Source organism: Ursus americanus, chromosome 32 (assembly GCF_024610735.1).
Source record: "Ursus americanus isolate L20-20 chromosome 32, mUrsAme1.1.p, whole genome shotgun sequence".
Lineage (NCBI taxonomy): Eukaryota > Metazoa > Chordata > Mammalia > Carnivora > Ursidae > Ursus > Ursus americanus.
In genome coordinates, this window is record NC_142158.1 from 30,574,977 (window position 1) to 30,591,696 (window position 16,720).

The following is a 16,720-nucleotide window of genomic DNA, read 5'->3' on the forward strand; positions in this document are numbered from 1 at the left end:
TGAACCTTCCCTGAGGCCTCCAGCAGAAGCCATTTCCTCTTCCTCTGGACTTAGCCACTCCTCCCACCCCCTTCCCTGTCTGTGTGCTGCTTTCCCTGAGGTGGTTGTAGGTATGGTCTTGTCTTTCTCCTTGACTGGAGTGTAAACACTTTCAAGGCACTAGAGGATTTGTCACCACCTCCCCACCCCCACCCTGAGAGGAGCTGAAGCCTGTGAGTGACCTAGACCTTTTTCCGTTGACTACTACCCTTGGGGTCTGCTCAGTGGGAGGATTTTAGAATCAAAGGGAAGGTGGGAGATAGATGCCCCCAACACTCCCTCCCCGGGGTGGGGAGGGGAATTAAGCCAAGAAAAATGAACCACCGGGACGCCTGGGTGGCTCAGTCAGTTAAGCAACTGCCCTCTGCTCATGTCATAATCCCAGGGTCCTGGTCCCTGCTCAGCGGGGAGCCTGCTTCTCCCTCTCTGCTGCTCCCCCTGCTTGTGCTCTCCTGCTCTCTCTCTGTCAAAAAATAAATAAAATCTTAAAAAAAGAAAAGAAAAGAAAAAAACCACCTCCTCCCAAGGTCACCTGACAGATTAGCAAAAGAGCTGGCCTGGCCCACCACTGGGTACCTTCAGCCAGCTGTTTCTAGACTCTGTGTCTTCCCCTACACTGCATTTGTGCCAGTAATCCTGATGTGCTCCTCTCTTGACTGAAATGGTCGGGAGAGCAGGCTCAGATACACCTGTAAAACTGAATCTGAGGACAGGTCTCTATGGGGCTGTTTCAGGCTGGGCCATGAATGGCAATCTTTTTTTTTAGTTATGGAAAGTTATTTATTCATTCAGTACATATTTATTGAGCGGTGACTCTCTGCCAGTTGACTTGAAGATCAGTGTGAATCTAACAGGTGAAACTTTCTGCCTTGTGGGGTTTATATTCTTTTGCGGGGAGACAATCAGTAAAGAAATGAGTTTTTAAAAATACTCGTATATATGTGTATATACACATATGTGCGCGCACACGCTATTCCAGATAGTGGTGAGAGCTGTGGAGAAAACTGAAGCAGGAAGAGAAATGGGAGTACCAGAGGGTGGGCTGGGATGGTTTTAAGTTGGGTGGTCACGTGTCACTTGGAGCAAAGAGGGCAGGCAGAGACTACAGAGAGAGGCAGGCCACTCCAGGTGAGCAGGTGGCAGTTTGAATAAGGAAAGGGAGCTCATCTTGGGTGGCAGCAAGACACCTGGATCCCCACACCCACCCACCAAATCTTAAAAGCTTACAGAGAGGCCTTACCTGGAGTCAGTCATGTATACCACGCAGGTGTTCTCAGTACCACATCACTATCTCAAGGCTGTGTGCTTGGGACAGCTTCCAGGGGGTGGGAAAGGCAAGCAGAACCCACATTCCAGAGACTGGGAAGGGGGTGAGGAGCTTTCAGTCACCTGGGTTTGGCTCACGGGTCAATTGCTGGTCACATCTTTTCGTTGCCAGTGACCCTCCCTGACATCAGGTTGACCGTCACATGGGAGCGAAGCCCCGAGGAAGTACATTTTTAGCTGGAGGGAACAGCTACAAAGGCCCTGCCGCCAGCTATGCCCTGCTGCGTTCGAGACCACCGGCGGGGAGGCCGTGTGCCTGTGCATAGGATGCCAGGAAGGGAGCCGGAGGGCAGGGCACCCGTTCCGGAAGGCCTCTGGAGAGATGGGCAGGAAGCTCCTGGAGGGATTTGGTCACAGGAAGGACAGATCTGACTTAAAAGGATCGGTCTGCTGTGTGGAGGGCAGGGGACGAAGCCAGAAGCAGAGAACCCAGTTGGGAGGCTGGTGGAATAATCCGGGCAAGAGAGGATGTTGGCTTGGACCCGGATCATAGCAGTGGGGGCGGTGAGAAGTGATTAGGTTCTGGGTATTTGTTAAAGGCAGAGCCCACAGGATTTGCTGACTCTCAACATTTTGGCCTGAGCAACTAGAAGGTTGGTGATGCCCTTTACTGAGATGGAAAAGACCTTGGGGGAAGGTCAAGGGCTCTGTTCAGATACCATTGGGCATCCGTGTGGAGATGTCAGAGAAGCTGGAACTGGAGAAATAAATATGGGGGTCATAAACATATATTTTGAAGGTATTGAAAGCTACGAGCCAGTTTAAGATCATGCAGGGAGGGGCGCCTGGGTGGCTCAGTCGTTGGGCGTCTGCCTTCGGCTCAGGGCGTGATCCCGGCGTTCTGTGATCAAGCCCCGCGTCACGCTCCTCCGCTGGGAGCCTGCTTCTTCCTCTCCCACTCCCCCTGCTTTTGTTCCCTCTCTTGCTGGCTGTCTCTCTCTCCGTCAAGTAAATAAATAAAAAATCTTAGAAAAAAAAGTCATGCAGGGAAGTGAGTGCAGCTGGAAAACGACCTTCAGACTGGGAGTTGACTGGGACCAGCAAAAGAGATTGCGTAGGAGCAGCCAGGAAGCTGGGAGCCAAGTAAGAAAAGGTTTAAAGGAGGGAGGATCCAGCAATGGTACCACATACTCTGATGGGTTAAGTGTAAGATGAAGACAATATCAAGTTCAAAAAGTACAGCAACATAAAAACAGTAAATCACCTACCACCCTATGCATACAAGGAAACTTCCATCCATTCGTTCTCTAGTCATTTTTATGGGAATCATGCTGTCTATGTAGTTCTGTATTTTTTTTCACTTAAAGGTAAGTTATTAAATATTGTACGGAAACATGAGTTTCATGGCTGGATAGTACTCGTTTTTCAGGGGGGTGCCTAATTTATGTAACCATTCCTCTATTGGGCATCGAGTCATTTCTGTTATTTTTCATTATTATAAATATTTCTCATTATTTTAAAAAATGATTTCATTATTGTAAATAGCACTGCACTGCACAGCCCAATGCATTTTCCTGTGAGGGGAATTATGAGGTCAGAGGACATGGACACTGTTAAAGGTGAAGCTTGAACTTGGGAGCAGTTTCTCCCGGACAGAACTGACCAATCCTGGCTTAGCTCTAGGGTTCTTTCCTGTCTCCCCTCCCCTCGGAGAGGTTCAGAAGTCACTCAGCCCTGCTGACCCGTTTCTGCCTCCCCCTTCCAACTGTGAGTCCCATTTCTCCCGGGCTGGGCAGAGTTTCGTTCCCTCCCACTAGACCTGGCCACCCCCTCGGTGCGCTGCCCCCCCCCTTGCCACCAGCCTCTGTCCCATGCCCAGTTTGTTCATGGGGCCAGCAGGAGTTGGAGCTTCGTTTCAAGCGCCATCGTGGTGTTAGAGTGAGGTGCTCCACACACAGTAGTCCTGTCTGCCGTCCTCCCACCGGGTTGATTAAATGGGATTGTGTACACCAAGGCACTTCGTGAACTTTAAAGGGCTGGCCGGTGTCCTGGTCTTTGTTGTTTAAAAAGAAAAGGGTGTGTGTAGTGGCATCTGGTCCGTGCCCTTTAACCGCATAGCTCCCAGAGCAGGGCCACTGGTCCCAGTGTGCTGGTCACGAGAGCTGTGTGTGGGGAGTTTGGGGGGCTTGGATGGAGTTGTGAGGCCTAGGACTGTGGCCGCTTATGGCAGTCAGCCTCCTGCCAAGCAGTGCCAAGTGCCAGATCCGTGTGTATATCACAGCTGGGAGACAGTAAGACGAGGACAGTGCTCGGAGGCTGGGCTGAGGAGGTCGGAGCAGGAAGGGGCCTTGGAGGCCAGCTAACCCTGCACTGATGTTTTACTCAGAAGGCACAGATGAGGCAGCTGGAGAAGCACACGGCTCTCTGGGCCTCACCCCTCTGCTCTGTAGCGCGGATCTTCCCAGGAATGAGTAGGCGGCCGCGTCCCGTGCCCAGCCTTCCAGTGCTCTGGGAGGCGGCCTTTTCCTTCCCGTCGGTACACCAGCTCGGTTTGCTGTAACCCTGGCTTCTCAGAGCCTGGCTGAAATCATCTCCAAACTGTCCTCCCCGGCAGCCAGAGGAGTTCATGTTTAAATGCAGCTCCGACGCTGCCCATCCTCTTCAGAACCCTCCTCCGTGCTCTTCTGCTCTCCGGATAAACACCTACATCCTCAGCTTGCCCTTTGAAGCCCCAGGTGATCCCCAGCCCCACCTAGACCAGCCTTCCTGCACTCTCGGAGGGGCCATGCCACCCGTCTCTCTCCGAGGGGCCTTTTCACATCTCTCTTCCCTGTGGCCCCAGGACCCTACAGGCCTGCCTCTCAGGCAGAGGCCTCCCCTGACCACCCCCACTAGGCTAGCATGCTCTGAGTGTGACCCCACTGTGCTCGGCCTTTGTCCTTCGGAGCCCTGGTCGTCATTCCTAGTTACATATTTGTGTTGGTTACTTGCCTAGTGTAGCCTGGCACATTGATAGTAGGTACTTAACAAATATTTGTTGAATGAGTGAATAAAAGCAGCTGGCAGCAGTTGGCAGGACCCAGAAGAAGAATGGAGGGGCACTGACAGCATTAGCAGCCATAGCACCTGAGGGCCTCAGATGAGAAGTGTTCTGGAAAGGTCCCCCGGTGTGGCCCTCTGCCCATTGGCACAACCACCTTTACCCCAGGAGCCTTCTCTGAGCAGCAATGGGTCCTCCTTCCTCCCTCAGACTTCCAGGAGGAGAGATCCGGGTCTCTTCTGGGCAGGCCTCTCTTTTACCTCATCAGTATCTCAGCATATGATTCAGTTTTCTTTGTCCACCACACTTCTTTAAACGTCTCCCCCAACCCAATCATTAAAGTAACCTGTGCTCATGGTGAAGAAATTGGAGAATACAGAAAGTATAAGAAAATAAGAATCACATAACTGGACCCCTCAGAGAAAAGTACCATTCACAGTTTGGGCCATGTCTTTCCAGTTTTGTTTCTATGCCTTATGTACATGTATCGACGGAGATTCTGTTGTCTGTGAAAACTGGAGATTGGGGGGGGATTTTATTTATTTGAGAGACAGTGAAGGAGAGAGAGAGCGTGATCGGGGGGAGGGAGAAAAGCAGACTCTCCTGCTGAGGAGGGAGCCCGACAGAGGGCTTGATCCCGGAACCCCAGGATCATGACCTGCGCTAAAGGCAGACGCTTAACCGACTGAGCCACCCAGGTGTCCCCAAAACTGGAGATTTTTGATACCTCCTCAGTCTTCAGTGGCTCTAGTCCGAGTCAGCCAGGGCAGTGCTCAGTGCCTTACCCCTTGCAGTGGGAGAGGTGTTGGCTGCGGGTCCAGGCCACCCCGCGTACTCAGGCCCCACAGAACCCCGGATGAAGAGCCCTCTTTTTCCCACTCACATCTCCTCCCTGCCACACTCTCAGTACTCCCTGAGGCGACTTTTCCTTTTATTTTAGCTCAGGTCCACTCCGCAGGGCTTACAGGCTGACTCTTGGTGGAACTGGAAAAATCACATAACGTGAGGGGCAAGGGCGGCCGCCTGCCTGTCTTTTCTCTGGTTCCAGAACTGTCTGAATAAAACCAGCCTCCACGCTACTTCTGGTGGTTGGCTTCAGGTGGCCTGCCAGCAAGAAGGCTACACAGGCCTCTCCTGTGCCCTGAGAGGAGTGGGGTGACCTGAATTGGCAAATGGGGAGCAAAAAGCCCCGTGGAGTTGCTGGCCTGGAAAACCAGGGCACTGGGTCAGTACCCGGTTTAATGATTGATTGGAAAGCTTGGGACAGAGTCAAGCAGGCCCATTCTCCCATGGCCTCTCTCACTGCTGATCCTGAAAGCACTTGCCAGGGAAATGGGGCAACCTCTGCCCTTTATCTGGAAGCTGCTGACCCTCATCCCCCTGCAGTGGTGTGAGGGGGAAAGGGCAGCAACTGGGTCATCTGCGTTGGGGGCAGGGGGAGCACAAGAAGTGGAGGAAGGTTCGGGCCCAGCTCTCTGAAGGAGAAGCACATGCCCAGAGTAGGGAGCTTCCTGTCAGATCTCTTCTACGCAGCTGATTATAAGGCAGGGAATTGGGAAATTCTGGGTCCGTTTAGGTCCCTGGAATTCCAATAGGCTAGCACATTTCTAGACCTGGAGTGTCACTTACTCCCTGTAGTCCCTTAAGATGAGCCAACAGTGACGATCATGGCAGCAGCCACCGTCCCTATTTGTTGGACATTTGCCGTACGTATACTCAGCACTGTTCAGCACTGGCTCTGTGGCTATTTAATCCTCATGACATCTGTTCAGGTTAGGGAGTAGCCTCCCAGATGTCAGGCTGGGGAACTCTGAAGAGTTAGTCTCTTCCCCAAGTCACAGAGAGGGTGGGACAGAGCCAAGGTCTGAATCCAGGCCTGACACAGAAGAACCCCCTGGAATTAACTTCTGTGGAGTATTGCTTCTCAGGGGCGGTAATACACGAAAACTGATATGGTGGCAATGCTAAGACTGAAAACACCGTGCCTAAGGTTAATGTCTGTGTATTCGTCCAACAAGTGTGTGCTGAGCACCCGCTAAATGCCAGGCACTGTGCCAGGTGCTGGGGACCTACCTCAGCAAGATAGAGGGCATTGTCTGGGAAACTGATAACAACATGGTGAGGCCAGACCAGTTGCCTGACATTGCAGTTTGCTGCAGTGATCACAGATCTGGAGGGCCCAGCTCAGGTTTGCCTTAGGAAGGAACAGAATGGGGCGGTCAGCAAGAGCTTCCTCAGGGAGGAGGTGCAGGAGAGCCCACTCTTGAAGGAGAAGAGTGCAGGGGCAGCATTCCAGGCTGAGGCCAGTATGAGCCTCTAGGGTCAGAGAGTGATGCTGGCACACAGGGCAAGTGGGGTGGGGCTGGAGAAGGAGCCAGGGACCAGAGCCTATGGCTGTCATTAGCACGCAGCAGTCATTTTCTGGCAGGGAAGTATCCAGGACTTTGACCCAGGGTATTCTTGACAGAAAAACAGTTGGGGATTGGCAGCTAGACAAAGAATTCAACAGTGATGGCTCCAGATGGAGGCCAAGAGCAGCTTCTAGATCCAACAGGGCAGGGGCATACCATCTTCTGGACATCCTAGTCTTACCCAGCACCACACACAAGGTGCACAATGCAGTGATTAACACTTGAACCAACCTGCCCGGACTCCAGTCCTGCTGTTCCGATTACTGTGTGACCTTGAGCCAGTTACTTTCCCTCTCTGTGCACAAGTTCCTCATCAGTTAAATGGGTGTAGTAATAGTACCTGACTCTTAGAGTTCTCGTGAGGATTATACGTCCGTACACACAGAGCCTGGTACATGGTAAGCCCTGGGAGAATGGAAGCTGGTACCGCTGTGATGGAGGTGGTGAGCTGGAGGCTTAGAGCTGTGACCCAGCTTGGGCTCTGGTGCAGGGAGAAGCCCGTCAGGCGGCGCCACAGCGCTGAGAGGTGAGTGGGGCTCCAGCACGATGCCTGACCCAGTTGGAGCATACAGCCTGCCGGTGGGCGGCAGGGGCGCTCCCCCTCCTGAGGATGTCTAGACCTTGTGGGATGGATTAGGGCCCCAGGTGGGTTGGTCCCTTGAGCCCTAGACCAGGCCTCTGTACAGCTCTGGGTCACTTGGGCTTAGCTCCTAACTACCTCTGCCCATGAAACAGACCTGCCCAAGGGCAAATGGATGGAGTGTGTGCCTCCCCCCCACCTCCGCTCCCAGAAGGCCTGACATTCTTCTTGGGGCAAAAGAGTGGGTATTGGAGGGGCACCTGGGTTGCTCAGTCAGTTAGGCCTCCCAGCTCTTGACCTCAGCTCAGGTCATGATCTCAGAGTTGTGGGCTGAGCATGGAGTCTGCTTAAGATTCCCTCTTCCTCCACCCCTCCCCCTGCTCACACACACACTCTCTCTCTAATAAATAATCTTAAGAGAGAGAGAGTGGGTACTGGAATGGGAGTGCTGGGTTTGCTTGCCCTGCAGGCTTGTGTGAGCACGTATACAAGCAACACACACGTGTGCGTGCCAGAATCAGGGTAGTCAGGGCATTTGTTTTATAAGAAATTCCTTTGCTAGAGACTCCATTGTTTTGTCCAAGGGCAGCAGAACAGCACCTCCTCATTCTGGCTGTAGGACCCTTGTCCTGTCTGATGACAGCACCAACCTCGTAAGTGGGGTGAAGCTGGGACACAATCAGGGGGTTTCTGGCTCTGGCACAGTACTGGGGGTGGCAGTAGCAAAAACCTGGGCTTCTCAGCCACACCAAAGTTAGACCCGGTGCCGGGGTGTGCTACTTTCAGCGTTAGGGCTGAAGAAAGGAAGGGAAGTAAGGTCCATCGCAGGGATAGTGGTAGTGGGATGGCAACCACCTGTGAAATAGCCAGCCTGCGGGCCTGGGCCCAATGGGGTGGGGGGAGGGCCCTGGGAAACAAAGCAGCTCCTGATCCGGCAAGCTGAGAACAGCGGTGGGGCTGGGCGGCCTTGGCTGCCGGGAGATGGACAGACCTCAGCTGTACACGGAACAGCCAGGGCTGTGTGAAAATGGATGGTTTCTGGCAAAATGCAGGGATGGGCTGCAGCACAGCGGTTACATCTAAATATGAAACAGCCCAAGGGATGTGTGTGGGATTTAGAACAACCAGACTGCTGCTCCCCTCCCCCTTCTGCTGGTCACAGCCAGAAGAGACAACTCCAGTGGGGAGGAACATCTGCCTGGAATCCAGGGACCCTGGCCCCAAATCCAAAACTCTAGCCAGAGTCCAGAACCACATCTGTTTCAAGAGGCATCCACTTGCACCCCCCCCTGAAACTGAGAACAGTGCCTCTGGTCATGTGAAAGAAGCTTCTACCAGTTGGTATATGGAAGCAGAAGCTGAGACTCAAGGTGTTAGAGGTGCGTAAGGTGGCCCAAATGCACGCCGCGCTCAGAAGCCTGGCCAGGCTCAGACCCCGTTGTGTCTGAAACCCTGCAGTCTTCTGCTTTATCCTTTGCATGTTCTTGGGGAGACACCGTGTCAGGCTCCACAGGCCTGAGCTTTTTGTCACTTCCCTCCTCTCCCCAGGGGCGCTCACAAGGCTCGCCTGTGGGAGCTCGGGAGGATTGAGCAGAGCCTGTTTTTCATGCATCAGACAGGACATGTAGTGGGAGCTCAGTCAGCTCCCACCCCTCCTTCCACGACCCAGTACCAACAGTGAACTCTACCATCTCCCCAGAGTCACTCAGAGGATCAGAGGGTATGAGGGAATGAGCAAGAAGAATTTGTCAGGTATCTATACGAGGCAGTGTTGTAGTTGTCCCGCCTCTGTTTCCAGCTGCTAAGGGGGACCCCCAATCTTCATGTGCCTCTCTCCCCAGCTCTCATCACCACAGTCTGGTGTACATTTCCCCATGTCCACTGCCAGCCAAGCCACGCAGCTCCGGAAACAGTGTGTTCTCAGCCTGTTCTCATTTCCACCACTGTGCTTGTAGCTCGTGGGAGTCACGTTGTCTGGGCCTCTGTCAGCATGCTGCCCAGACGCCCCTGCTGCTACTCCTCAGAAGCCTCCTGGAGCCCCTCCGGGCCCGGGCCTGGTTGGGGGCTTCTCTCCCCCGCGTGCTGCAGACTTTTCAGTCTGGTGGAGCATGAAGAATCAGTGTCTCTGGTCCTTGTTATTCAGAGAGTAACTAATGTTTTTAGAGTGTTTACTACATGCCACAGTCTCCACAGACTGCTCCCGGTAAGGACCAAGGTCCTTTCCCAGAGCTGGCGCCGGGCCCCTCCCGCTGCCCCGTTCTCGTCTTTAGCCGAGCGTCCGCCAGCGTGGTGTTCCAGTTAGGACCGTGTTCCGCTGCCTGCAGCTGAAGTCCGGCGCGCAGGGCCTCGGGAACAGGCGTTTCCTTGTCTCCTGCAGCGAGGAGTCTGGGGACAGGCGTCGCGGGGCTACTTGAGCAGCTGCCCGGGACCCCTTCGCACTTTCCGCCCCACCCTCTCAACCTGTCTTCTGCCCGGAAGGGAGCCGCTCCACCTCCAGGCGCAGGATTCCTGGTCCAGGCAGGAAGGGGAGAAGGCAAACATCTGTCTCTTTGGATCGGGAAAACCCTATTTTCTGAAGGCCCTCGCAGTAGATTTCTCTTTACGTATTGGTCAGCATTGTGTCATGTGAACACAGAAGCTGCAGGAGAGCTTGGGAAATGGAGCGTTTAGCTAAGCACGTGCCTGATCCAAAGCACGGGGCTCAGTAAGGAAGAAGGGGGAATGGTGTTAGGTAAGCACCCGACTGCCCCAGGCTGCCACTTGTAGTCAGAGCCACATGGCGGAGACCACCTTCTCCGGGTCTCGCGTTTGCCGAGTTTGGTGATCAGTGATTGATCCTCGAGGAACTGATTTATGCTAACCAGACTCAGATTCCCACAGGAGGGGACACTCATGCAGTGCACAGGACCGCAGGAAGTAGCCGAGACCGCGCGTGCCAGTGGCGAGCACCTGTCCAGGGAGAGGGCAGCACTGCTCAGCTCCCAGGGTGGTATCAGGGCCATGCAGGCACCCAGTGGCCAGGGCTGTCCAGTTTACAAGAGAAGCCAGAAAGCCAGGCTTTTTTTAGCTTTTTAAAAAAACCCTCTATTTTGAAAAAACTGGAGGGTTACAGAAATCTCACAAAGATCATACAGAGTTCCCATAGGCCCCTCATCCAGCTTCCCCTAATGTGAACATCGTACATAAACGCCAGATACTTACCCAAACTAAGAAATGAATACTGGCTCAGTGCTGCAGACTGAGCGGGTTTTATTCAGTTCTACCGGTTCTGCCACCACTGCCCTCTTTCTGTTCCAGCATGCAGGCCACCCACCGTCACATTTAGTTTCCCGTCTGTGAGACTTTCGCAGCCAGAAAGCTAGAGTTTTACATGACTTCTAAGTTTTCCTGTTCTACTGTAGTAACTTGGAAATCATACGTGCTATTTATGGTACCTTAGTGGTTCCCTCAGACGTTTTTCCGTCTGTATCTCCCGAGCGCCTCCAGCAGTCTCCCGCTCATCTCCACATCGTTGTCTGTAGGTGTTGCCTCTTTATTCCAGTTTAAACTCTTTTTAGGACAGATAACATGCCTGTGGTTCAGAGTTTAAAAGGCACAAAAGGTACCGTGAAAACCCTCTCTCCCTCTAGTGACCCGGAGGCAACCAGTGTTCCCAGTTCTTATGTAGTCTTCCTGTCTTACACACACGCACGCACACGCACACACGCACACACGAAATCACAGCTTCAGTTTATCTTTTTTGCAGGAGGTGTAGCTCTTCACTTCCTTCTGCAAGTTCCTCTCTTCCCTTTTCAATATATGTTAGACATACTTCCATTCTCGTCCGTAAACATCATGACTCTTGTTTATGGCTGCATAGAATTCCTGCCCCCATGTCCTAATTTATTTACTGAGCCCCCTGTTAATAGACATCCTGTTTGTTCCCCGCCTCTTACTAGTCAAATAGTACTGTAATGAATAATCTCTAATACTTTGTTATTTTGCTGAAGTAGAAACGTCGCTGTAGGATACGACCTAGAAGTGGCATTTCTGGGTCATAGGGAATGTGCTGCTGTAATGGAGATAAATGTAGGCAAATTACCCTCTTCAGACGTTGTGCCAGTTTACCGCTCCACCAGGGATGTGTGGGATTATGTTTCGCCACACGTTGAACAACGTGTTAGCATTTGTTTTAATTTGATCGTGAAAAGTGTATTTGAGTATTGTTTTAATTTGTATTTCTTTTTTTATGAGTGATGTTCAGCAGCTTTTCAAATGGGTACCTTTTCTGTATGCATGTTTCATATACCAGGCCCATTTATCTATGAGATTGATAGAATGTCATTTTTTGGAAATGTTAGAGAGAAATTAGCCCCCCCCCTTTTTTTAAGATTTTATTTATTTGACAGAGAGAGCGAGAGAGAGAGGGAACACAGCAGGGGGAGTGGGAGAGGAAGAAGCAGGCTCCCGGCGGAGCAGGGATTGTGCCCTGAGCCGAAGGCAGACACTTAACGACTGAGTCACCCAGGCACCCTGAGAAATTAGCCCTTTGACAAGAGTTGCAGATATTTTCCCTAGTTCATTATCTGTTTTTTGTTATGATTTTTTTCTACCATGTGGAAAGTTTATATATATGTACATATATGTATGTACATATATAGCTACATGTGTATGTATATATATATAATTTTGTAAGTAGTCTCTGTGCCCAACATGGGGCTTGAACCCATGACCCTGAGATCAAGAGTTGCATGCTCCACCGACTGAGCCAGCCAGGTGCCCACTAATTTATATATTTTTGTTTTAACTTAAAAAAAAATTACTTACTTGGGCCTCATCTTGATACAAGGTTTGAAGTAGGGATCTATCTTAATTGTTCCAGATGGCTACTCAGTTGTCCCATTACCATTTATTGGAGAATCCATTTGTTCTTCTTGGATGTGCAGTACTGTCTTTATAACATGTTAAAGTTCCATATGTGTTTGCATCTATTTATGGACTCTGTATTCTCTCTCATTGATTGTCTGTTCATGTGCCAGTATGTCACTGTTTTAGTTATTGTGGCCTTGCTCTAGTTCTTTTTTAATTCTTCTCCAGCTAATTCCCTGTCATGTTTGCCAAAGTGCCTCCACCCAGCCTCCTTGCTTTCGGCAAGTCCCATCTTTTACTTCCGGTGGACAACTTTCCCTCCTACGTTATTACTAGAAGAGTGAGGCCATCCCATCTGAGCTTTAACCACCCTCGCCCCAATTGCCACGATACTTCTTTGTATTTTCCTCATCCTGTGCCCTTGAATCATTCCCTTCCATCAGTCATCCCGCCCCGGCTTCCCCCTTGAATCTTCAGTATTTCTCTGCAGACCTCTCCTCTAACCCACGGCTTCCTTGAGTCTCCTCTAGTCTAAAAAACTTCCTGCCTTTGCCACTTTCTCGAGGCAGTACATTTATTTTCTCCACATATTTACCAAAAACCTAGTCTCCATTCGCCGTCCTGCCCCGCCCCCTCCGACTTATTCTTCAGAACCGCAGTTTCCATCCTAACCACTTGGCTGAACCTTGTCTCACAAGGTCACCGATGACCTGATGGTCCCTGAATCCAGGGGTCATGTGTCACTTTGTCACCCTTCAGCTCTGCAACACTTGAGACGATTGAGCCCCCGCCGCGTGTAACAGCCCTTCCCATGACTCTGAGTTGTCTGCTTGTCCCACGTCTGTCCTGCCTCTGGCCACCGCTCTGTTGTCTGTGCCCCTGACCTCCCTTGACACGTTGCTTTCTCCTTTGGTGAGCTGAATCCCTTCCTGTGGCTGTCAAATCAACAGGGATACTCCTCACAGCCCCAGATTCCCAACTCTCCAGCTCTTAGACTCTAGGGCTGAATTTCCAAACTGCCTTTTGTTGACACACTTGAAGAGGATGTTGTCAGTCCAAACAAGGGGAAACGAAAGCCCGCTGGGAAGATTTACTGTCCGCTGGAATGGCTTTGCTGTGGAGCAGTGGTTCCCAAGCTTGGCTGCGCATGACAGTCACCAGGAGGATTAAAAGCAGCTCCCCAGACCACCAGCTGAGAATCTCTGGGGACAGGCCCAGACATCCATATTTTGAATAACTCCCCAGTGGCTGCAGTGTCCAGCCAAGTTTGCGAGTGTAGAGCAGCGTGGGAGAGGGAAGTCTCTGTTGACCCCTGCCTTCTGGCTTTGATAAGTGGTAGATGGGCATGCGGGTCACTGAAGTAGGGATTGCCAGAGGAGGGGCGGGTTTGGGGGCAGATGGTGGGTTCTGCTTGGATAGGTTGAGTTCGAGCTGCCCGTGGCACATCCAGAAGGCCCACAGATGCTTGGATTTCTCTAGAGCAGCTCTTTTCTGCTCTCGATCCTCCCACAGCCTGCACCGCCTTGGGATAGAGTCAGCTGCACATGCGTGCCTGGGTACAGCCCACCTTCCTGGCCATCCCTCCAAATCCTCACTCCCACAGCGCTCACTCCCTACCCACTGGGATCCTCACCGCTCCCCGCTATGCTGCCGCTGAGTCTTTGCTCATGCTGTATCCCCAAGACAAGTTCCCTGCCATCTCCGGTCAAAATCCATCCCACTCTTCAAGGCGTCTCTGTACCGTTCCCTGCCAGGGCGACTCCCCCACAACACCTCATGGTCTTACCACCACTGACGGTGGCATCTGTGGGCAATATGTCACTCGCCGAGGGTTGGAACTGCCTCCTCCACCCAGTAACCCCACCCCGGAAGGATTCCTGGACAGAGCGCATCTCCCCTTACCTGATGACTGTGCTGAGGGTCTAGTTGCAGATCTGGCCAACTGTGAGCCTAGCGCAGCAGCGGCTCGGGTCTTTTTTTTCTCCCCACGCCCAAACATAGGACAGATAGGAGCTGCTTCCTTCAAGATTTGCAGCGTAGGAGAGCCCGAGTGCTGGGGGGGGGGGGGGGGGTTAGGAGGTACGATGTATATCCGGATCTCCAGGAGGGCGGCAGGGTTGGAAAAAGCCCCTGAAGTCATTCTGATCTGGCACAAAGAGCAGGATGGGGCCGAGGAGGCAGGGAAAGGTGGTGCAGGGGTGTGTCACCCTGTCTGCTTTGTGGAGACTGCTCCGAACCCCACAAACCGGCCTCTGGAACCAAGCGGACAAAGGGCAGGAGGGAAAGTGACTCGGGGTGCAAGGAGCGGAGCCCATGGGCTAGCGCTACAGGGAGGAGGCGTGCCTTCCATAAAGGAACAAGAGCGGGGCAGCCCCCTCCATGCTACAGCCCCCCCACACCCTGCCCTGGTGCTAGCCTTCTCGCGTGTCCTGCTCTCTCATGCTCTCATCCTCTTCTTGTCTGCCCCTTGGCCCAGGCTGATGGCATCTGCCCTGTAGAGGTCCATCTGCGTTCAGACCCAGATGATGCCAGAGCTATGACCGGGCCTGCAGGCGTGGCGCCGAGGGGAAATCAGCCATGGAGCAGCCACCGGGGGAAGCCCCTGAGGTCCGGGAAGAGGAGGAGAAAAAGGAAGTGGCAGAGGCAGAAGGAGCCCCAGAACTCAATGGAGGACCAGAGCGCTCGCTTCCTTCCAGCAGCTATACAGGTGAGGAGGGGGAGGCGGGGGACACAGGGCAGAGGACACAGAGCAGGCCGAGCAGGGACCCTGCCCTCTGCAAACAGCATCACGGGGCACAGAGGGGCAGAGCCAGACAGCCGGGGTCCCCACCCCTGTTCTGTTGCTCGTCAGCTGCAGGACCTCAGGCCAGTTGCACTTCCTCTTTCTGTGAAACCGATGGGGCTTGGAGGGGATGTGGACAAGGGCTTTTGTGAGAATTAAATGAGTTAGCATTTGAAACGTGCGTCGTCATCCGTATGATTCCCACTGCTGCCGCCCAAGGGATCCGGAGCCAATCTGCATTAACAGCACACTGGAAAGATCAACTGTACCTGTCTATGATTGTAACCATCAGTCACAACACCCAGCCCCACTGACCTGCCGCTAATGACACACATCATTGAGCGGCGCTATAATTAGGCATAAATGCTAAGCGGCTAGTCTGAATGACTGTGATTAAGGTTACTTTTGTGCAGCCAGCCAGTTTTTAGCTTCTCTTATCTCACTTGTCGGTTCCCCTTTTGTTTATCCACTGTTAGTAGCGGTGTAGACATTCTTCTCTGGGACCCTGTGCTATTCTCTCCCCATCTTCTTCATCGTTATCATGTTATGTCCACCTTCAGGGGCTCCCAGAATCCACTCCTTGGGCCCTGGTTTCCCCTGCTGCTGATGCTGCCCCTGCCCTGTCCCCGGCTCATCTCCCCCCACCCCCCGCCGCCCCAGTTTCTCTTCTTCTCCCTCCACCACGTGCTGGCACGTTCAGCTGAGTGTTGCTCCCAACCGTCAGAAGGAACTTGGGGCCACGAGAGGATGCACTTCTGGCGGGGGACATCCAGATCTTGCCGCTGGTTTCAGCTGAAGCAGATCCCAGCCACAGGGGTGACTGAGGGCAGAGGAGCAGGCCCACCCCACAGGATGTTGTCTGGAGCCCTGTGTCAGGTTCAGGTAGAGCAGGGCTGCTGAGGAGGGCAGGTTCCTGCCTGGCCTATAGTTAAGAAAGGCCCAGATCCTCGAGCTACACTACTTTGAACCTGCAGAACAAGTTCCTGGATTTTGCAGAGCTTCTCCCTCTTTGGGGCACGTGGTGGGTGGGGTAAGGGAAAGGCCATCACCCCATCCCTCTGATCCCACCCACATACCCAGGAATGACCGAAGTGGGCTCGGTGTGATTTCAGGACTCAAGAGAAAGTATCTCCCAACCCCCAGGGTAACCTGTGTTGGCTGGTGACTGGGATGCATTTAGAGACCCAGCCTTTCTCAGAAGAGGAATGGCTAACCAGAGGTGATCAGTCACTCAGTGCTAATAACACGGACTCTTCTGAAATTGAGATGGGCCAGGAGGGCTAGGCAGCAGAGGGAAGGCACCAGGGGGCTAAGAATGAGCAAGGTCTGTCACTGAGGAGGAGTGAAAAGGAGAGAGAAGGCCGTGGGATTTGTGGCCTCACCACCTGGCCTGGCCCACCCTATCCCCACATCTGTGGCCAGCCACACGGAAGTTACCTGCAGAGTAATGACCTGTCCTGGAGTTTCCGACACACCCTTATGGGGACTGTATACCCACATGATACTCCTATTAATGGCAGACCAGAGCGCAGGGCCTGGGTGCACAGGCAGGGCGAGGTAGACATGGTGATGGCATCTTGGGGAACTTCATCAGTGGGCTTTAGGGCACACGGGAGATGTGTAGGAAAAAATGTGTTCAGCCACCCTTGCAGTGCTATGTGTGATGTGATTTTCAGTGGATTCCATTTACCAATAAATCGATGAAGTAGAGGTAGAAAGACTTCCCTGTTCAATAATTGAAACAGGAGGGGGGT

General features: G+C 52.7%; 1 protein-coding gene across 2 annotated transcripts in view; it reads left to right on the forward strand.

The window, feature by feature from the left end:
* PPARD (peroxisome proliferator activated receptor delta) overlaps positions 1–16,720 on the forward strand; it is an 82,100-nt gene that overhangs the window by 52,663 nt on the left and 12,717 nt on the right. For both annotated transcript variants that reach the window (XM_045772006.2, XM_087858161.1), the window contains one exon: positions 14,661–14,891. In XM_045772006.2, coding sequence (XP_045627962.1) covers positions 14,762–14,891 — 130 coding nt within the window. In that variant the 5' untranslated portion in view covers positions 14,661–14,761. The remainder of the gene's footprint in view (positions 1–14,660; positions 14,892–16,720) is intronic.